Source organism: Acomys russatus, chromosome 5, assembly GCF_903995435.1.
Source record: "Acomys russatus chromosome 5, mAcoRus1.1, whole genome shotgun sequence".
Lineage (NCBI taxonomy): Eukaryota > Metazoa > Chordata > Mammalia > Rodentia > Muridae > Acomys > Acomys russatus.
The window spans coordinates 3134169-3156503 of NC_067141.1; the positions used below are offsets into that span (position 1 = coordinate 3134169).

Here is a 22335-nt window from a genome sequence, read left to right on the forward strand (position 1 = left end):
AACACCTGGGCATGGGGACGCACACTTGTAATCGAAGACTGGGGAAGGTGGAACTCAGTGAACTAGACCAGTAAAAGACCCGATTTCAAAACTAAAAAGGGGCTAGTATATGTCTTTTGATCCCAGCACTCAGGAGGCAGAGACCAGCAGATCAGTGTGATTTCTTTTAAGGCCATCCTGATCTGCTCACTGAGTTTCAGGCCAGCTAGGGCTACATCGAGAGATCTTGTCTATAATTCCAACATTCTGGAGGCTGAGACAGAAGAAAGGATCAGAATTTTAAGACTATCCAGGACTAGAGAGAAAGAGAGACCATGTCTTAAGCAAAGTATGATAAAATAAAGTAACAATCTCAGAAAGCAAGAGCCTTGTAGAGAACACGCAGCTGGCATTTCTGCAGAGATGACACTGTGGTGACGTCCACAGTCAGTGTGCATCCTCCAGATGAGCTCACAGCACACCACAGCCCTTACACACCATCCCACATGGAAGTCTACATACGCAATTGCGCGTGTTCTTTTAAAACAAACTAACAAAGATGGACAGTTCCTGAGAACTAACACCCAAGATAGTCCTCTGGCCTCCACATACATGTTCGTGTGTTTCTGTACATACACAAACATGCACACATGATGAAAGTAATAAAGAAATAAAAGGTTTTCATTCTGGATGCGCCTGCTACCCTGACCTCTGGCACTAAAATCAGCTCATTTCTGTTAGAGATCCATGTTCTATTATATAAATGTTTCTATTTCATAAAAAGTTTTAATTGTTTTAAGACAGGGTCTCACTTTGTAGCCCAGGCTGACCTTTAATTTATGGCAGACTTCCTCACTAACAGTGCACAAAGGTGTCAGCACCATGCTTGCCTGAGAGACTTCTGTAGGAGCCTTGGCGTAAGGATCACGGGATGGCCGGCTTATGTTCCCCACCTTGCTGTGCATGACGACTTTTGTCTTTTTCCTGAACAGACTTGAAGATTGCATGGAAGAAATGATTCCGTCCCACCCAGGCCTACACCCACTACCATTGCACACAATTTCCCCATTGCACCACTTTTCTGTTTTTCTTTGAGATATACCTTCAGTAAGCAAAGCCAGTTTGGTTAGCTTCCCCAAACAAGCTACTAAAGGCCCTGAACCGTTTATAGACTGCTAAGTTCCTCCTTGCTCATAAAGGCAAACACACCGAGCTCCTTGTGCCTCCTGACTTCATAATAAACTGGTGCAGCCACCGAGTCATGTATCATTTGAACACATACATATGTGTACACTTAGAAAAGTCCATCCAAAACTCAAGGCAAAGGAATATGCCTTGGTGGATCAGAATTCAAGAACCTCAAGATAATGTGGAGCATGTCAGACATCTTCATGCTGAATGAGGCCGAAAATGGGCGCGCCCCATCGATTATGAATTCATAAGTACGAAGAAGTCAGCATCACCCTGAGTTCTTACTCTTTGAGGCACTCTCCACACTCCATACGTCACTGAGCCTCCACCATGGCTCTTGTCGGTGTCTGATCCCCACATCTGACACGTTGAAAGAGAGTCCTGGCTGGCATTACTTTTCTTTTTACTTTATGTCCTTTTTTTTTTTTTTCTTATAAAGGACATTCCAGTTTCATTTCTGTTGCTGTGATGGAATACACTAACAAAAAGCAGTTTAGGTAAGAACAGGTTGATTTTAGTTCACAATCCTGAGTTTTAGTCCATCACCACAGAGAGGTCAGCAGTTGCAGCTTGAGATTGTGTCTAGGAGAGAGAGAGAAACAAGGCATGCATGCTTGCATGCTCGCTTGCTTGCTTGCGCCCAGTGGATTTCCCTACTCTTAGACAGTTCAGGTACTCCTGCCTAGGGAATAGTGCTGCCCACACTGGACTGTGTCTCACCATGTCATTTAACTTAAGACGATATCCCACAGATGCGCTCATGGGCCAGCCCAGTGAGGCCAGGCCTTCACTGAGACTCTTCCTAGGCAACTTTAGTTTAGGTCACAGTGACAAAGCTGACCATCACAAAGGATGAGGCTATTGATATCAGAGGAAGGACAGCAGGTTACCGAGAAGAGACTTGATACCCTATGAGCGTATACAGGGGGAGGTAATCCCCCTGAGGAACAGTCATAGGGGAGGGGAGTAAGGGGAAAATGGGCGGGAGGGAAGAATGGGAGGACACAAGGGAGGGGATAACCATTGAGATGTAACAAGAACAAATTAATTAAAAAAAAAAAAAAAGGATGAGGCCATTTAAACTCCTTGCTTTGTCATTGGTCTGAACATGCCGTCTGAAGGAGGGCTTTGAGAAGTCTGCATGGCAGACAGCATGCATCTAAGAGGCTCAGGCATTGAGGGCTATAGTCCCATGCTCTCTGTTGGAATTTTGGATGTTAGTAGATGACTTGACAATTCCACAGGAAAGCCCTGCCGGCTGCCAAGCATGCAAATTCCTGTAGAGGATCTTTTTAGGATCCCCTCGAGGACTTGGGGCCAGCCCCCTCTTAATGGCCATGCCTTTAATTCTGGGCTTTGTGCAAGGCTCCCAGAGCACATGTTACAGAAATAGTGATCTGTCCTTTCGATTCCTGCTCTTTCTCACATATATGGAGAATGGGGGAAGATGATTTTATACCCAGGGAAGGGATTTGAACCCACTTCTTTTTCTCCGTGTTTCTTTGCTTTAATAACCATGGCTTGCTTGGTGTGAAATACAGGTCTTTACTTGTTTATGTCATTTGATCTCGCCATGACCTTGCCAGGGAAAATTAGATGAGGAAACAGAGACAAAGAAATTGCACTAACCTTCCTGGCAAGTCAGAGAATAGCATGCATAAAAGTCAGAATTTGAATGTCAAACTCAGGACCTTGAATTTGTACCTGTGTGATTTTACAGTTCTTGTTAGATAGAAGCTTCTGCATCATCAGACTCCACTGATGGTGTAATTCAGTTCTTCATTACAGAGACTGTTAATATGTCTCCCATGTTGCAAAGGAAAGGATGCTGAAGTAAGCCTTCATCCTGGAACCAGGATGCATTTAGATTTTTCTCAAATTTCTGCCCGTGAGTGCCTGAGTGTCCTAGGGAGAGCAGCTGGACAGTGTTTGGCCCACGTTTGAGATCCTGACCATCATCATCCATCCTGATTGACCCTAGCCAGCTTACCTCTCTGTCATCTCCCACCCCAACCTGCTCCCACACCACAGGCCTCACAGAGGAAGCCCCCAGATATTTAGAAGATTCTGATTTAATTGGTCTGGAGTGTGGCCCAAACATCAGCTCCTAAAATCCCTGCAAGGAATTCTGATGTGTAGTGTGGAGACTCAGTAGCCTTCGCAAGCTAGTGGGGCATTTGCCTTAAAGCTCAGAGAAGAATGTGCCCCTCCCTGCTCCCTCGCAGGACTCCAGAGGGGCCAGGTGGGAAGCAAACTGAAGACGTCCCCCCCCTCCAAGAACAACAGGACCCTCGGATGATGCCCCATGCTTGTCCACAACCTTGCCCACAAGTCTGTGCCTTAGTGGACTTAGCACAGGGGATGCAGATCACAGGGGACATGGGGCACAGGCCTCAGTTTCCCTGTGGTGTGTACACTGGAGGTACAGGAGCGTTGAGTTAATTACTTATTTGTTCTTCCCCCTTCTCATCTGAATTCTGTTCAAACACCTTACTGATGTCCCTTGTGCTCAGTAGAGTTGGGGACCCTGAGTCCTGGCATCTTTTTATCTATTTAGATGCATATGTACCAACCGAGGTCACCAGGCTGCGATTTCTCCATCTCTGCTTGCTAGGCTAGTGTCTTTGTTAGGATTTCTAGTGCTGTGATAAAATGCCGCCCAGACAGAAAGCAACTTGGGGAGGAAAGGGTTTGTTTGGCCTTACAGTTTTCAGGTCACACACTCTGCCACTGACAGAAGTCACGAGGGGAACTCAAAGCAGGAACCTGGATGCAGGAACTGATGCAGAGACCGCGGAGGAGTGCTGCTTACTGGCCTCCTCTCCACAGCTTGCTCAGTTGGCTTCCTTATAGCACTCAGGCCAATCTTGTGGAGGGATTTTCTCAGTAGCGGTTTCCCCCCCACTCCATCTCAGGTAATGCTAGCTGTGTTAGGTTGTCATGAAACAGCCAGCACAGCTAGCTCCCAGAGAGTGTCTCTACCCTTCTTCTGACCCATCACAGGGGTGACAGCAAGAACGACATCCACCCCAGCTCTGCGTGTAAGGGAGGAATTGTCTTCAGACCTAAGTTCCAGGAAGAGCACGATTTCCTCCCTGAAAACACAATCACTTTCCTTATAGAAAATATCAATGTTATTACATTTTGTGTATTGCTGGTTGTATTGGCAGCTTCTAGGAAAGAGGGAGGAGGGAAGAGAGAGAAGAAAGATGAGGTAAAGAGGGAGATGAGAGTGGGAAGAGAAAAGGAAGGCAAAATAATGTATTAAAAATATACATACTACATACACAGTCACATACAAATACACAGGCATAAATATTGACCATGTAGTATATAGTCATTTTTAACCATCTGTGTTGAGGTAGTTTATGGGTCATATAGTTCACTTGTTTGTGTTATATAATCTTCAAAATGCTCTCAACTTCTTTGGGAAATATGGGTTGAGTGAAGTTGAATACACACATTAAGTAATGTCATCTTCTAAGCACTTGAAGGCCGGAGCAGGAGCTCTGGGCAACCAGATATGGTGACCTAGATCTAGCGAGTTGTAGCTGCCCTCCCTCACTCAGATCTGTTAACTCGCTTAGTGGACAAATATCGATTTGTTGTTGACTGTGTGCTGCTGTTAGGAATATGAACGATGGCAAAATAGCTGACCTCACTAAAGGAAAAGATAAAGGCTGCTGTGGAAGTGCTGTGTGGGGGATGGGAGATGCTGTGTGGGGGAGGGGAGATGCTGTGTGGGGGAGGAGAGGTCCTGTGTGGGGGATGGGAGATGCTGTGTGGGGGAGGGGAGATGCTGTGTGGGGGATGGGAGGTGCTGTGTGGGGGAGGGGAGATGCTGTGGGGGAGGAGAGATGCTGTGTGGGGCATGGGAGATGCTGTGTGGGGGAGGGAAGGTGCTATGTGGGCGATGGGAGATGTTGGGTGGTTGAGGAGAGATGACTCAGTGGGCAAAGCGCCTGCTACATAAGCAAGAGGTCCCAAGTTCTTTTTTTTTTTTTTTTTTTTTAAAGATTTCTTTATTTATTTAAAGTATATGAGTGTTTTATCTGCATGTACACCTGCATGCCAGAAGAGGGCACCAGATCACATTATAGACGGTTGTGAGCCACCATGTGGTTGCTGGAAATTGAACTCAGGGCCTCTGGAAGAGCAGGCAGAGCTTTTAACAGCTGAGCCATCTCTCCAGCCTCTCTCTCCAGCCCTGCCCCTGCTCTCTCTTTTGGATGACCCAAGTTCTAATCCCTGGAACCCAAATAAAAGCCAGGCATAGCTTCATGCATCTTTGACCGCACCATTAGGGGTGAAGATGGGTGGACACAGGCAGATACCTAGTCCCGGATGTCAAGAGCTCAGTGATCACTAAATCTAGCCACAGTTGTGAGCTCTGTGTTCAGTGAAATACCCTGTCTCAAGAACCAAAGTGTGGAGCAAAGGAGGGAAGGATACTTGAGACAGCTTCTGGCCTGTGCAAGCATACTCACGGGGAATACACTTACATGTACACATGTGATTACACCATACATGTGCACACACATACATACACACAAAAGGGCTGTGAAGTGAGATGAAGCGGTGTCTGTGACATGAGCACTGCATGCTTAGAGAGGGTATGTAGTCCAGACACAGCTGGGCTCACGGTGGACTGTGACCCGCCATTAGGAGGTAAGATGCTTGAAAACCTGGGGGAAGGTCCTGCAGGCAGGGAGCCACCGGAGAGATAGGCGTTTTGTGCCATGTGCTGCAGGAAGACAGAAGGAGGTCTGAGGAACGTGGAGTGATGTGAGCTGGCTTGACTTTCTCGGGCACCATCTGGTTGTGTGGAATGTCACACGTGTGTGGAGCTCGCGAGTAAGAACAACAGAAGCAGAGAGGGTCAGAAGCCATTGCGAGAGCTAGGGTCAGGGACTAGCCGTGCCGAGCCTTTTCCCAGGAGAGATGGCAGACTTTTAAAACTCTATCCACTGTCCTCCCTTTCATCCTCCTAAAAAAAAAGAAAAGAAAAAAAAAAAAGAAAGAAAGAAAAGAAAAAACAACAACAAAAGCAAACCAAAAAACCAAAACAACAACCTCAAATTCTAACCTTGGTATGTGCGGAAGTGACCTTCCTCAGCCATGAGGTCTTTGCGGATGTCATCGAGTTAGGATGAGATCACTCCAGATTAGAGTGGGCCCTAATGCAATGCGTCCCTGTAAGAACATTTGGACACAGACACAGGACAACAGGGAGGGACACAGTGTGAAGAAAGGGGTGAAAATTGGAGCGATATCTACAAGCCAAGGAGCACCAAGGCTTGCTGGCAGCCACCAGAAACTGGGAGAGAGGCACAGGGTGAAGTCCCTCAACAGCAGGCAACCCTGTCAGCATCTTGCTTTTGGACTTCTGGCCTCCAGAACTTAGAAAGGGACATGTTTCTGTTGTTAGAGGTTTCTATTGCTGTGCCCACTCTCGGGAACAGTCCAATGCTGGGTTCCTCAGTTGCCCAACAGTGTTAAGTTGCCCTTCGCATGCACTCTGTCTCATAGGGTTCCCCAGACTACCAACTGAGGTTTTTTTTGACACACCCATTTGACAGATTCGGAAACTGAGGCTCAGAAAAGCTAAGTACTTTTCCTAATGGGGTGCAGCTACTTTATGGCCAACCTTGGAGATATAGCAGGCATTCTAATGCTCAAATCCACACATTCACCACTGCAGAGCTCTACCCCCTCAGTGGGCAGAGGCCAAGATGCTCAGCACAGCTCGCCATTGGGGTCTGGCAGCAAAGTTTGTAACCACAGCCTCCCCCCTGTCCCCTCCCTTTCCCCCGGGAGGCCTTGGGCTGCTTTTCTCTATTTTACTTGCTGTCGCTGGAGTCCTGCTATTTATCACATCTCTCCCTGAAGATTCTTGGGTAACAGATGTGGCTTGGAATTTGATAAGAACGTTACTTCAACACATCCTTTCAGTCTGTGTGGAATCCTCACCCTGGAGATGCAGGGACAGCTGGGCAAACAACCCACACCCTCTTGTGCTGGTATTAAATTTTCTAGAATCTCCAGGAACTGCTCAACGCAATTAATAAGAGATTTGTTTTCACTCCAGGAACACGAGGGGAATGTGGCCATGGCCGTGGCGAGTTCTGTGGCTAATTATTTGCATTTTTACTTTTGCTGTCTTTGTCTCCCATGTAAGCATTAACTAAACGTCTGAGATGTGCCAGGCAGTGACTAGATTATTAAAAACAGTTAGCAAATGTCAGTTTATATATTAGGAGAAAATGTGGAAAAGGCACATGAGGACAGGCGAGATGGCTAAGTTGTGTCATCACCCTACGGTCCTGGGTGTTGTCACTCCCTGTTCCTTCACTAAGGGTCCTGGAGACTGAGTGCAGGTCTGGGTGTGACCGGACATTTTAGGCTCTCAGGTGCTGGCTCTCCTCATTTCTCTAGTCCAAACCAGATCACCATGCTGCTCCCTGGACTCTTCTGTCCTAGCTTTCTCTCCAGCCAGAGAGCAGAAAACCTCACTTCCTTCTGACTCTCTGCCTCAGGGCATTGGTTTCCTTTGGTCCTTGTTCCTCCCTTGGCAAGGGCTAGGAACCCCAGTATCCTGTAGAGAAGAGGTGGGGGCGGAGGCAGTCTGTGGCTGCATTGCCACCTAAGCCAGCAGCTATTTTGAGGGCTGAGTCAGTGTGGTACAGGTACCATCCACTGAGGCAGGCAGCTCTTTGGGAGACAGAGGCAGAGAAGAGGCCACTGCGGGAACTGTGCACCGGAAGCCTTCTTCCTAAAGCGTCCTACAAGACCCCTCATCTGTAGTGCCCGTTGCCACCAGTGACTGCAAGGTGAGAGAAGACAGTAGAAGCAAGAGGCTGGGCAAGCTCAGGAAAGCTATTGAGGTCTGCCTGGAAGATTTAGCGTGTGGATGCAGGACCCTAGAAGCCTCCATGGCTGAGTCTGCTTGGACCTTTTTCTGTTAGGACAGGAGCTGCATGGGTGTGCTGATCCCTGTAAGCTCCAGGTTGTCCCTCCCTATTCCATCCGGACTCAAGTCTGTCACATTCTCTTGTTCACTTGCTCCAGGAGGAAGACTTTAGTCTTAATCTCTTAACCTCTTTGGGGCTTCTCCTGGAGGTCAGATGAAATGTTTAAAGCTAGGAACATTGGGCTGGTGGGATGGCTCCATTGCTAAAGTGCTTGCTGTGCAAACGTGACAAGGTGAGTTTGATGGCCAGATCCCACAGAGGAGAACCAACTCTGGACAGCCATCTGACCGCCACTGTGTGCCATGGCATGCAAGCACCTGCACACAATTATTAATAATAATGATAATGATGATGATGATGATGATGATTAATAATAATAATAAACAGGAACTTTGATCAAGTAAGCCAGCGTTAAAATCTTGCCCTTGCTCTGGGCTCTACTCTGGCAGGCTACTTACCCTCTTATATTCCAGTTTCTTATAAGATTGACAGCAGTGTCCACTTCCTAGAATCGTATGCAAAGCGAATAAGAAATAACATATGAAAATCAACAATTGTTCGATACATTGATAAATACTCCAAAATATGATGCTGATGAACGCTGCTTCCAGAACAGATAACATAGGGAGTGTCTTTAGCAAATATGCCAGCCAGAGAGATCACTTCTTCCCAAGGGAAGCCTTCCCAGATGGGTGATCCTAGCCTGTGCTTCCTGAGAGGCTCCTGGAGAATAGAGCATGCAGGGCATATTTCCTCTGACACGGTCACTACCAAGGATAATAATAACATAATGAAAATAACACCGCATCCATAGCCACCTGCTTTGCTGACCCTGCTTATGTCCACAGCTTGTAGAAAGAGGCCCAAGACAGCAGGTGAGGCTGTTGAAACAGGGAATGCATTGACAGTTCCTATAATTGGTTGTCTGTTCTCTTTCCTCCCTGAGTTCAGGGTCGGGGAACGTGCCTGCTTGATTCTCTCCGCATTCCCAGCAGGCTTTTCCAGAATAGGGCATTCATTCATTCATTCCTGTGTTGTGAGTATTTCCTGATCCTATACTGGCACTTTTGAAGATTTCAAGTTATGTGAATAAAACAAGACGGCGAAACCTGATTCCATGCGGATGATTATCATTCTAGCCGTGATGGCTGGCGTTGTTATTGATGGATGTCCCAAGGGTTCAATACATGCTCGGCTTTCCTAGAACCATCTTCTATTGATACGGTTCGCCATTCAAAGTGTGAGGTGCTGGCCAAGTGTTACTCGTTGTTTCCGAGTTAACACAGAGCATCCTGTCCAAAGCTGGGAGTGGGTCTGCATGGACTGCAGGTCCCCACGGTTGTCCTCTAGGCCTCTTCTAACTGAGCTGATGTACTTGCTGTCCTTCCCAGGTGATGCTCTCAGAGCGGAAGGGCACAGATGAGCTCTACGCTGTGAAGATCCTGAAGAAAGACGTGGTGATCCAAGATGATGATGTGGAGTGCACGATGGTGGAGAAGCGCGTGCTGGCCCTGCCTGGGAAGCCACCGTTCCTGACTCAGCTCCACTCCTGCTTCCAGACCATGGTAACTGGTCCAGTGCTCTCAGCGGCCACGTCCAGGCTTTCCACAGGGTCTGGCCAATAATGCTATCTTAACAGTAGCCATCCCGAAGAGATGTTGAGCCATTGGTGATACCTGGGTTATTTGTCTTGTGAAGGACGCCGGGCCCACAGAAGTCATCTGACAATTCCCAAGGTTGCCGCTGAGCACTGTCCCCTTGGGCAGATGCTGTCCCAACTCGGGCAAATAGTTTTATAACCAGATAATCTGAGCCTTTTATAACACTGAGGGGTGATTTGAGGACAGGGACTCAGCAAGGCTTATAGTCTGTACTTCTAGATAGTTGCAGTCAGCCCTCCCAACCCCTTGGAGAAGCATGCGTACATCTCTGCAGGTTGCCGAGGCCTTTGTTAGGGGCCTTCACAGAGGAGGGTTTCCTGAGAACACAGCCCAGAGATGAGCATCTGAGGCTGGGCTCAGGGTTGTAGACAAGGCCTGGTGAGTTCAAAACATGGCTATCAGGACGAGCAGGGGATTTCATATGCTGTCTGTTGCCCCTATGAGAGAAAGATGCCGGCTCAGTGGGTTCTGACCCTTCCGTTTTCCAGTTAGGTGTTGGCCTCCATTGTCCAGGAGACGAGGCCAGAGCAAAAGTGCAAATTAAGAGTTCATTCCTGCAGATGTGGTTCTGTGAATGCCCAGTGGCCTTTCCACTGAAGATGCCGACGTTCCATCTTCCCTTCTGTGTGAGATGGGATGGATGCCGTTGTATTCTACATCTAATTTGTTATACCTTTCGTCGCTAGTCAAGTGAGCTCTCAGGGCCCTTTCATCGCCTTCTTTTATCTGTTCTTTGGTCTGCTGAAAATTCGGGGCCATTCGTTCAGTAATGAGTTCAGTCTGCGGTTTGCTTACTGCAATCTCCCAGCACCTCTGCATGCTTTGCTGCCCCTTGCAGTTTTCTGAAAATTGGCAGCTAGGTCTAGAGGCTCGGTCAGACTCAGCTTCTAGCCCCTAGTAAGACTGCAGGTTCTGGATGCATTCTTTCACCTGAAGGCAGGAGATGCTCAAGGGATCTTGGTGATGTTGGCCCAGACTGATCTCAGCACTAAGTCCGGTAGCTCATTGGAATGCATAACTGTTTTGCATTTGCTAACTGGAATACTCCTTACAAAGAGTGGCTCCCCCTCACTTGGTCCCTGGTGATCTGTTTCATACAGAAAAAGACTGAATTGATGCTTCATTTCTTCCCTTTGTTTAAGCTTCTGGATAATGAATTGGTTCACAACTGTGCTCTAAGGAAGATTAAAACTTGCTTGTAAAGTAAACCTTTAAGGAAAAGTGAGAGTGGCTGTAAATAAAACTGTAGGTAAATGATAATTTGTATCGTATGGGTGCTTGGCAAAGGTCAGTTACAAAAGAAGCCAAATATCTCGAATGTTACCTTGGGGAACTCAGTCTGGAAGGGGTCCAGGTGTTAACAGAATTAGAACATAACTCTTGAGACACCCCCTTCCCCCTTTCCACGTCTGATTCCCAAACTGACTCAAGGGCATTTGTGTGTGGACGACAGATGCCTGGTAAGCAGGCCAGTGGCAGACTTCAAGTGGCATTATGCAGTTTCAGTCGGGTATGTTGAAATGGGGAGAAACAGGAGTTATTTGTGACTAATATTCATTAAAGGACAGTTTCTTCATTAGTAATGAGCTGTTTTTAAGTGGCCATCAGAGTGGAAGGAAGTGAGGTTATTCTTTGGATGGTAAGTGGCCTCCCCCATCTGTGTTTCAGTTTTCTGGAATTATATTGCAAGAGCCACATTCATGTGGCAATAGTACTAAGCTCTAGGCTTTGCTTTAGGTGCTGCCTCATGCCAGGGAGAAGGGACTAAGATCCCTGAGCATCGTGGACTACTGTCCTGCATGGGGAGAGGCTCTGCGACTCCTTCTAGGCAGTCTCCCACTCCAGAAAGTCGAGAGATGCAACAGACAATATTCTCACTAGTTGATAAAAATAAAATGGTTAATCCATCTCTAGGGGCTTTGGCGGGGGGGGGGTAGTGGGACGGGGGATGCTTGAAAAAATCCATTTGCTCTAAGCAAAAAGGCCTGGAAAAGGAGCAGACACCCAGACACCTCACCTGTGTTCAGATAGACACACAGCCATCTCACCTGTGTTCACACAGACACCCACCCACCCCACCCCTGCTCAGTGCATTTTCTCATTACATAAAATGTCCCAACTTATGTTACTTTTTTCTTTATAAAAGATTTATTTGTTTGTTTGTTTGTTTTAGACAGGGTCTCCCATGTAGTCTTTTCTGTCCTGGAGTCTATGTAGACCAAGCTGGACTCCAACTCAAAGATATCCTTAAGCTTCTACCTCCTGAGTGCTAGGAGTAAAGGCATGTGACATCACATCCAGCCTGAATTTTAAAAGTGTGTGTGTGTGTGTGTGTGTGTGTGTGTGTGTGTGTGTGTTTGTGTATGTGTGTGTATGTATATGGGGGTACCTGTGGAAACCAGAAGGCCCTGGATCTGGAAGTACAGACCCTTAATATGGGTGCTGGGAACTAGACTTGAATCTTCTGGAATAAGTACACGTATTTTAATTTTGCACAAAATAAATATTATAATGTCCCCTCTATGTGTGACATGGGAGTCACAAAGTTAAGCTTCCAGGCAACTCTTAGATGGATCTTACTATTATGCCCATTTCACAGATAAGGGGACTGAGGTCATACAGCTAGTACCTGAAGCTATCCAGTCAGGGCTAGGATTTGCAGACTAGCTGGACTACTAATACACTTAAAGGATACACTGGTATATAAGGAGGTCTTTTAAGTGTGGGTGACCTGGATATCATTCTACCTGGCACCCCTCAGGTGAACCCCAAAATGTTTCCAGTTGGTCTTGTCACCTCTCACCTCCTCCATTACACATCACATTTCCACTTCCTCGGTTTCCCTACCTCTGGGGTGAAACTGACTTTCTGTCGGAACACTGAGCATGCGTGAATCCTCAGAGACGCCTCATCCCAGCCACACACAGATGTGACAGTAGGGGTTGTCCACAGCTGGAGAACCAAGGATCGGGGACACAGAGCGTTTCTCTAGGGACACAGCGCTAGGTCCCCAGCTCTTCCTACTTAAGCTGAGCTACGTCATGCCGAGACACCACCAAGGTGACCACACCAGTGACCGTTGAGAGTTTGCTGCTGTTGTGGAGGACATCTTGACCAAGAAAAATGATAGAAGGAAGGGTTCATTTAGGCTTGGGATTCCAGAGGGATAAGAGTCTATCACAGTGGGGGAGCATGGCACATGGTGGCTGGAACAAGAAGCCAAAGAGCTCGTGTCTCAACCACAAGCATGAAGCAGAGAGAGCCAACTGGAAATTGGTGAGGTGTTTTAACCTCAAGTCCCACCCCCGAGTGGTGCACTTCCTCCAGCAAGGCTCTGCCACCCACGCCTCCCCAAACAGTGTCACCAATTGGGAACCAAGCCTATGAGGGACATTTCCTATTCAAACCACAGTAACCATGTTGTAAACGGGACCCAAAGCATCGGGGAGCGGTGACAGGGGCCCCAGTCATCGCTAGTCACAGTGTTTCACCACACCCGTCCAGCCCCTCTTTTAGAAGATTACATCACAAATAAGAATGCTAACAGTCAGAGAAGTTAAATAGCTTGTGTATTACCACACAGCTGGCTATTCATAGAGCCTGTATTTATTCTAGAAGACTCCAGAACTCCAAGTCTGGAAGACTTTGCTGTCCCCCTCCTGCCTGACGTTGCTGTTTATGATAAACAGGACATTTTCCCTTTTATGGTGGTGACCACGCTTCACCACAATTGTCTGTGTTTCTGTCCAAAGGAAATTGACCTCAAGAAAAATAAAGTGACTCAGGTCACAGAATTGACAAATGGGAACCCCAGAACTAGAGGCAGGGTTTCCCTAATGGCCTGTTCAGTGTTCTTACCACCGTGAAGCGTCACCCACACTCTGCATGGACACTGCAACAGTTAGCTAAGATTTTTCTCCCTGCAAGTGACTAGATGCGGGGAGCACCATGGCTGTTGTTTTTGTGCCTTAGATGAGCACAGAAGTTTCCAGGCAGAGCCTCCTGGGATGGTCGTCTGGCACAGTTCACATACTAGCACCATTGTACCCTTGGCTTTGGAGGGGTGCACAGCAGAGCCGGATGGAGCAGGCAACATCCCTGAAAGCCAGAGCATTGTGCCCAGTGTGTCAGGTTTCTCATGCCCAATTATTTCAGCACATTTGTATTTGTTTGTTGAACCCATCGTGTCAAGTCCCTGCAGTGTCACCATGCAGGAGATTAAGTCCTCCATTCCTCTGGGATTCCCATTCTAGCAGGGAGACAGAAAAATGACCAGAGCAACAAAAGTAGACAGACTGGAGCTGGGTGCACCGGTGCTGTGAGATGGCATTGCTTGATGGGGTCGTCAAGGAAAGCCTGACATCTGAGCAGAGACCAGAGCGAGCAGGGCTATCTAGGGGCACAGCAGTGGCAGAGAGCAGGGAGAACACATGTGAAAGCCCCAGGCAGCCGCACACTCCCTGTGTCTGAGGAGCAGCCAGAGGGCCAGCTTAGTCTGAGCGGATTGTCATGTTGTATTTCGTGACCCAGAATTCCTTTATGAATCAGCTATCTTTAAAAGAGCGACAAATCTATTATAGCATACTTCAAGCTTGATAATTTTTTTCTAGAGATGTAGCATTTTGAAAATTTAAAGTCCTTGATAGACACCGAAAAAAATCTATAAAATGGTCAAAACAGATGAAAGTGAAATGCATCCAATAATACCCTGAATAATTTTTTGTTTTGTGTTTTTGTGGGTTTTTTCCTTCCATTTTTGAAATGACACAAAGCTCTTTGGGGAGTGTTTTTTGTTGTTTGTTTGTTTGTTTGTTTGTTTGTTTGAGACTGAGTTTCTCTAAATAACCCTGCCTGTCCTCGAACTTGATCTGTCTGTAGACCAGACTGACCTTAAACTCACAGAGTTCTGCCTCTCTCTGCCTCCCCAGTGCTGGGATTAAAGATGTGCACCACTACCACCTGGACCCAAAGCACATTATTTAAAAGTTGTTTAGAAAAAGCAAAACCCTGCCAGAAGTATCCTTACACTGTATTTTCAAACCTTTTAATAATACGCATGACATTTTCCATGTTTAGTGGAAATATAGAATATGAAATTTCATTTGATGTATTTCAGATGTGTTCAGCACATGGAAAAGATTGATATGGCCAAATCAAAATATTAATAAGATTCAGGGAAGGATTTGTAGGTAACCGTCTTCTCCTTGAGTTGCCAATATTTCAGAACTGTCTATAATAATGCAATTACAATTTTGTGTGTGTGTGTGTGTTCTATACACACACGTGTGTGCAGGCATCCATACTCATGCACACAGTCCAGAAGCAGACATCGTGTGACCTTCTCTGTCCCTTATTGCCTTGAGACAAGGACCAACATGATCCAGTACAGCATATCCTCTACCCCTCACAGAACTAGGGTTACAAAGTCTTTACATAGCGCTGGGGATTTAAACTTGGGCCCTCATACTTACACAGCAAGGCAAGGGCTCGCAGAGATAAGACCATATGAGCCATCTGCTCAGCCTCTTAAATTTTTTAAAAAATGCCCACAAGATGGCAAAATAGATGCAAAAGCTTTTGGAGGGGAGTTAAGTTTTAGAGAATTGCTCATAGATGAGCCAGTTTCAGGCAAATCACATTCTAGTGGGTTGTCCCAGAAACACACAGGGCAAAGCAAGCATTCCCCAAGGAGATGACTATGGACCTGTGATTACCGGCTGTAGGACTCCTAGAAAGTCGCTAACAGCTCTGAATATGGGTTTCATCATCTCATAAAAGGAGCCCATTACGCGGGGATTAAAAGAGACAGCACACCAAATCTAACAAACACTAAGTGGAGGTTGGTTCCATGATTAGAGCTGGGCTGGGGCCCCTTGCTGCACAGGCACAAAATAATTTCATTTCCTCCAGTCTTTTTGCACTTTTTCTCAGGGACAATTGTCAACCAGGCACATTCATGTAATTTCCCAACTGCCAGTGGGCACAGGCAGTTAAGTTTCTTCAGCAAAACATCTATTTTAACTGTTTTCTTTTCAATTGAACATATGCACCTCTTTTTTTTTTTAAATAGAATTAGATTTCATGAGTCATTGAAGGACAGAAGTTACTTCCTCCCCAGATTTGCTGCCATGGCCCAGCAATAACTCAGCTGCAAGGCATGCTGGGAGAAGCATCAACCCAGAATACAAAGGAAGACAGAGAAGGGGATGGGGATGGTCTCCACTTATTGGTGTCATGCCCATTGAGCCCCCAGAGCACCCAAGGGACTGTGGTGACTCAGGCCATATCTGGTTTGACACTAATGCCCAAGAACGTGCTTGGACCTTAGGGCAATGCTGAAGAAGGTTCTGGCAGGGGTCTTGGTCAGAGATGACTGGGTTGTAAGAAATAGAATATTTCCCTCCCACATTAAGCTGTCTCATGCATTAACAAAAACAAATTCCTAACACTAGGAAAGACCTTATGGGAAAGAAATGCAGGCATAGGGGTGCTTGGCTTTGGAAGGAACTAGAATATGTGAGTTTAAGGCAGGCTTTGTCTTCTTTCTCATTCTTTCTGTGCATCTCACTGCTGTGGTAAGACTGGATTCTCAAGTTCATATCCAGCGACTTTCCTGAGTTCCAATTGATAACCATAGGAAAGAGAATCTGATTGGTTCAGCTTATGCCAGATGTTCCTTCCTGGCCCAACCAAGTGCTTATTAGGTACCACTGACTCAGTAGGGACCTTATTTTTAAAAGTGCCGTATCTAATAGGAAGGAATAATTGGTGCTCCTGTGAAGTGGGAGATGCCAATCTAGTCCATGGAGATTCAGACACAGATACAGTCTTAAGTGCCTCACAGGAGGGAGAAGCTAGTGCCCAAGGGGCTCCTGGGAACTTGGCAGCTATCAGGGCTTCAGGCTTCTAATGATGAGAGGACCTTGTATGCAGGGAAGGACTCAGAAATGCCAACAGAATGTAAGTGCTAGGGCGTGTGGGACAAAGGTAGTCTGGGTCTCTCTACTGTCTTGATGGTGAACATGCACATTCATTTGATAATCAGCTTCTGTGAAGTCCCCAGAAGAACAAAGGTGGTTCTAGACCTCAGGACCGTTGCATCTGCATGAAGGGGCAATAAGAAGCTGGCATGAAAGGAGCAGCAAGTTCTTGCTTTGGATGTGGGATGCTCACACTATAAAATGGGAGAGAGGAGAGTTGAGTGTGGATGCACCTCCTTGACCACACATTCACGTCAATGAAGCGTTGTGAATTTGCCCAGATTTGGTATGCATTTCTGACGCGGAAGCACCCCATGTGGATGAGAAGCTGCCGTGACTCTCCTCCATTTAGGAAAACAGAGAGTACGAACAACCAACCGCAAGGTCTCAGAGCAAGTATCCCATCTAACTAGGCTGTGAACCAGGACTGGCTGATGCCAAGACAAAGCTCTTAATCACAGCACTTCACAGCTTCTCCAGAGAGAAGCAGATGGCTGTGTGTGATAAAGGGAGCAACTTACAGACACATTGAATTCACGGACTGGCCTAGGAAAATTATGGGACAAAAATGTGGAGACAACGCACCACAACTCATCTTAGAACACTATTGGATAGCTGCCCACATGGTTGGTGTCCTCTCCGAGGTCTCATGAAAAATGGCAGAGGATCTGGGGACGTGGCCCAATGGATGACAGTGCTTGCTCCATAAGCACAGGGAACTGAGCTTGGATCCCAGCTCTCATATAAACAGCTGTGCATGGCCTCATGTTCCTGTAGCCTCAGTGCTGTGAGGGGCGGAAACGGGCATCCCTAGAGCTTGCTGGCAGCAGTGAGAGACCCTAACCCCCCAAAATAAGGCAGAGTGATAAAGCAGGCCATCCAATGGACTCTACATACACCAACATGGGCACGTGTATCTATACACACGTATGTACATGCACCATACACATATGCACCATAATCACAGAGAAAACGGCAGGTGTCCCCCTCGCCACCATGCAAGCCATCTTGCCACACTCTATTTCAGTTTTCTTGGGGGCAGGATTGTCTCCTACACATTCCGTGGCTCCACGTGCAGGCCCTCAGATGAATTGTGCGTATGCTTGGCAGTTGTCATTTTAAATGACCACCCCCTGAACTCAACATTCCAAATTTGGGAAATTCTGCACAACCATTGTGCATGACCTGATAACAGACAGGGATTTCAGCTTGGCGAGTTTACTGCTGGAATACAAGAGATAGCGAAGAAAAGAGAATTGAAAACACACAGAAGCCGCTTTCAGCTTAGAGGCCCGTAGCAACGTCGGTTTTGAAGAGGCATCTTGAAGGCTGAGCAGACTGGCTAGTTTGGAGGGAAAGGTGGTGAGTTTGCCTTTCTAAGCTTTTAATTGGAGATGACAGTGGAACACCCACTTAGAGACATCTTGGAGCCAGCTGGAGCTCAGGAGAGAGGGAAAGGGTAGAAATACAAGTCAGCATGCATCTGCCCAGAGAGAGGCTCAGAGCCGTTGTGAGAGGCAGAGAGCCATGCTGGACTTTGAGTGGACCCTCAATAAATACTTTTATGGTTCTTATATGGGGGAGGGCGGCCCATCAAGTAAACTCTTATCAAAACAAGACAAGGAATTTCTGAGGCAATGATTTTGTAAAAAGAGTAAAGAATGAAGTCAAGCCCCAGGGAGGTGGGGAGGGGGCTAACTGAGGAAGAGTCGGGGGCTATGGAGGAGGCCCTAGTTAGTTGACACCCCAAGTGAATGCTTCTGGTGCGTCTCTCTCTCTCTCTCTCTCTCTCTCTCTCTCTCTCTCTCTCTCTCTCTCTCTCTCTGTCTCTCTCTCATTGTGTATAGTTTTCTTTTTCTTGATTTATTTATTTAATCACTTTATAGCCTGATTGCAGCCCCTTCCCTTCTCTCCTCTCAGTCCCACTCTTATGCCCCTCCCCCATTCCCTCCCCTCCTTCCACTCAGAGAAGGGAAGCCCCCCCCACCCCCATCCCCACCATGGGTACCAATCTACCCTAGCACATCAAGTTGCAGCAGGGCTAGGTGCATCCTCTCCCACTGAGGTCAGACAAGGCAGCCCAGCTATGTGAAAAGGATCCAAAGGGAGGCAACAGAGTCAGGGACAGCCCCAGCTCTAATTGTTAGGGAGCCCACATGAGGAACGAGCTGCATATCTGCTACATGTGTGTAGGGGGTCTAGGTCCAGACTATGGGTACTTTTTGGTTGGTGGCTCAGTCTCTGTGAGTCCCTGTGAGCCCAGGTCCTGGGTCTCTTGATGCCATTATTTTCTGTTGCACTTGTTTTGAATGTGGTTTGAATTAGTTATATGTACATTTTAACCAAGATTCTGGATGTTCTAGGGACATGTTCTGCATCTTCCTCTTACTCAGAGAATGTCCTTAAGCTTGCATTTGTGCTAGCTTCGCTCTAGACGTCCTCTGCGGGACTTTTCAGACATTGTCATTTCTGACTACTGTAGGACACAGAAGGTTGTGGTATAGACAAATGCTGTTTGTTTCTTTAAAAAATAAGTTCTTCACGGTATTGATGCACCAAAGTCAAATTGGATATGGAATGGAAATAGCAGAGTCCAGACTGAGTTTATGTTTTTAACAGGGACAATGAGTTTCCATTTATGAAGTTTTAATGTGATAAAATAATTATGGTACTGTTTTAAACGTGAATTTTAACTTATGTACTTATTTTAGTCTTGCTATGTAGCCCAAGATGGTCTTACAATCTTTCTGTTTCAGCCTCCCAATTGCTTCGTTATAAGTTTGTCCCAGCATGCTCAGAAACAAAACAAAACAAACAATGATAACAATAAAACCTTATCATCTGAATTTCTAAAATTAATTTTTAAATAGGTGCATCTTAATAAAGGAGTAAAAGTTGGGGAAGAACTTGAATTCATCCAGGAAGACAGCTGAAATTCCATCCTCTCTTTCATCATTTTCAGACATGATTTGGTCCCACCCATGACTCCCTGTAATATTTGACTCTATGTGCCTTGTTCTTCCTCTTCAGAAATAATATCCATGAAATAAGAAGTTTTCTATGTTTATATTTTCAAGCTCCACAAACACAAATTATAAAAAGTATAGACCTATGCCCCTATGATTACTTGAAATGATCTGCTACCCTGTTTTGAGAAATGGAAACGTTTGCCATTTGGAAAGGTGTTTGGTGGTTCCTTCACCCTGGGCGGCACTGTGGGGTTTTCACTGCAGCAAGACTGGCGGTGAAGTGGCACCTGACACAGCTTGGGCATCATTAAGTGTTCAGAGGCAAAGGGGCAGCAAGATGCCCGCCATAACATTTAATAACCAAGGCACCAGTGGGCCAAAGCTAGCCCAGTACATTTCAAAGATGGCGGGCGACAGGGTTCTCCCAGACACAATTAGCACTGGAAACAGATCATAAAGCATTACCCTCAGTGGGGCCATCATGGTGCTAGGATTCCGACTACTGAGTCTGGGGATGGGGGCAAGCTAAGCTAATCCAGCCAGAAATCAAGCAAGTAAAATCTCTCCCTCACTTCTCCCTCTGTGGCCGATGCCATCTGCTAGTTTTAAAAATAATTTTTAAAAGCAAGTGTTTTGCTTCTCTTTAGTGTGCAGCAAAGACAGATGCTATTTTTAGGCTTGTTTTCTATCACCACTCCCCCACCCCCCACCCCAAGAATCAGGGGCTGAGTGTCGTTGGCTCTGGTGTACTGCCTGCTTTATGCCACCATCTTCGTTGTGACTTTTGTGCAAACTGCATACTCGATTCTCCCATTTCCATCTCTGCCTCTCATTAGGTTGTTAGAAGAGGAAACAGTATTGGTCTGAGGGGGAAAAAAATCTCAAAAAGTGTATAATTGGTTGACGTGTGCTGCTTGCTGTAAACCTGCAGCTCCAGATGCGTGCATGGGTAAAGTACTGTGAACCTCCCCTGCCCTGGGCTAGAGACTTCGAAGGAAGGATGCATCCATACATCCCTCTACTTTGTCTAGCCCAGAAGCTTCCATGCTGCTTGGACTCACTGGGGGCAGCATGGTGAGAGGCTTTAAGTGTTGACGCTAGAACTGATCCACCTTGGTTCAAACCCTAGCTCTGCCACTTACCAGCTGAGTGACTGTTGACCAGTCACCTTTCTCTGCATCAGCTTTCATGTATTAAGATGGAGGAGGACGGTTTGCCGTGTTGGGTCGTTTAGAGATACAAAGGAGATTTTTTTTTAAAAACACACAAAGCATTTAACTCAGGTCACATCAAGTGTTTGATGACTGTGGCTTTGTGTTATTATTGTCTGTGCAATAACTATTAAATACACACTTGACAAACACACGGTACCTTTTATATAGAGTAGCTGAAAGGAATGTTTTTTTTTCCCTTCAAATGCTGGATTAACTATTTGTTCTATGGCCAAAATCCCTTAGGGAGGCTGTACATGCCATCTTGTTAAGTGCCCTAGGAGCAGGTGAGGAAGTAAAGGGAAGGCTGGAGATCAGAGAGGTTGAATGGTTGCCTGGCATTGCACAGCTAGTAAGTAGCAGAGTTACATTCCAAAGCCGTGCTCATTCTGAAGCTGGGACCTCTGCCCTGTGGTTTCCTGCTTTCTCCTATCCTCCCAGTGTTCCAACCCTCCCAGGAGCTTTGTAACTTTTCCATGTAAGACCAATGTGTACATCACACCTCAGCTTTACCAAACACATTAAACAACCCGGCCCACACTTCACAAGCACTCTGCACACGGGACTCTGGCCCTTTCTCTTTTATTCTCAAGTTCCCTTCCATTCCAATTCTTGCTTAATTTTCCACTTTAAAAATTTTGACTATGGCCCACCAAGTTGACTTGGTGACCAGTTAAAGTAGGATACATCACTGGTTTGTTTGAGAAACCGGGTGACACCCTCTCATTCTTGTCACAGTGCACTGCTCTGCGTGTTTGGCTAGAGCCACACTCTGTTGGAGATGCCTTGTTATGTTGCCCTCATTCATACACAGGGCACACGAGCCCAGGGACACAGAGTGATCTATTGAGGCCTGTCTCCAGAGAAACTTCTGAGGCAGCACATCTTTGCCAACCTTCCCACTCATGATGCTATTTCAGGTGCCCATGAAATCCTGTGTCATTGATCCACTCGCTCATTAATTTACATAGACAGATTGCTTTGGCCAGAGATGGCAGACATTCCATACTAGCCATCACTAGACTGTCACTCATAAAACGAAGAGCCAAATTTTTTATTTTTTGGTTTTTAAAAATGTTTATTTATTATAATTTATTCACATTTACATCCTGATTATTATCCCCTCACTCTTGTCTTCTCATTCCCACCCTCCCTCCCTCTTCCACCCTATTTCCCTCCCCTAGACCTCTGACAGAAGTGGACCTCCTCTCCCATCATATGAGCACAGCCTATCAGGCCTCATCCAGATAGCCTGCATCATATTCCTCTGTGTGCCCTCTGGACCTCTCCCACCAAAGGGAAATGATCAAATTGGCACCAGAGTTCCTGTCAGAAGCAGTCTCCCCTGTCCCCACTACCATGGAGAATGAGCT

General features: G+C 46.5%; 1 protein-coding gene across 2 annotated transcripts in view; it reads left to right on the forward strand.

The window, feature by feature from the left end:
- Prkcb (protein kinase C beta) overlaps window positions 1-22335 on the forward strand; it is a 345671-nt gene that overhangs the window by 265105 nt on the left and 58231 nt on the right. For both annotated transcript variants that reach the window (XM_051145188.1, XM_051145187.1), the window contains exon 10: window positions 9533-9706. In XM_051145188.1, the coding sequence (XP_051001145.1) occupies window positions 9533-9706 (174 nt within the window). The remainder of the gene's footprint in view (window positions 1-9532; window positions 9707-22335) is intronic.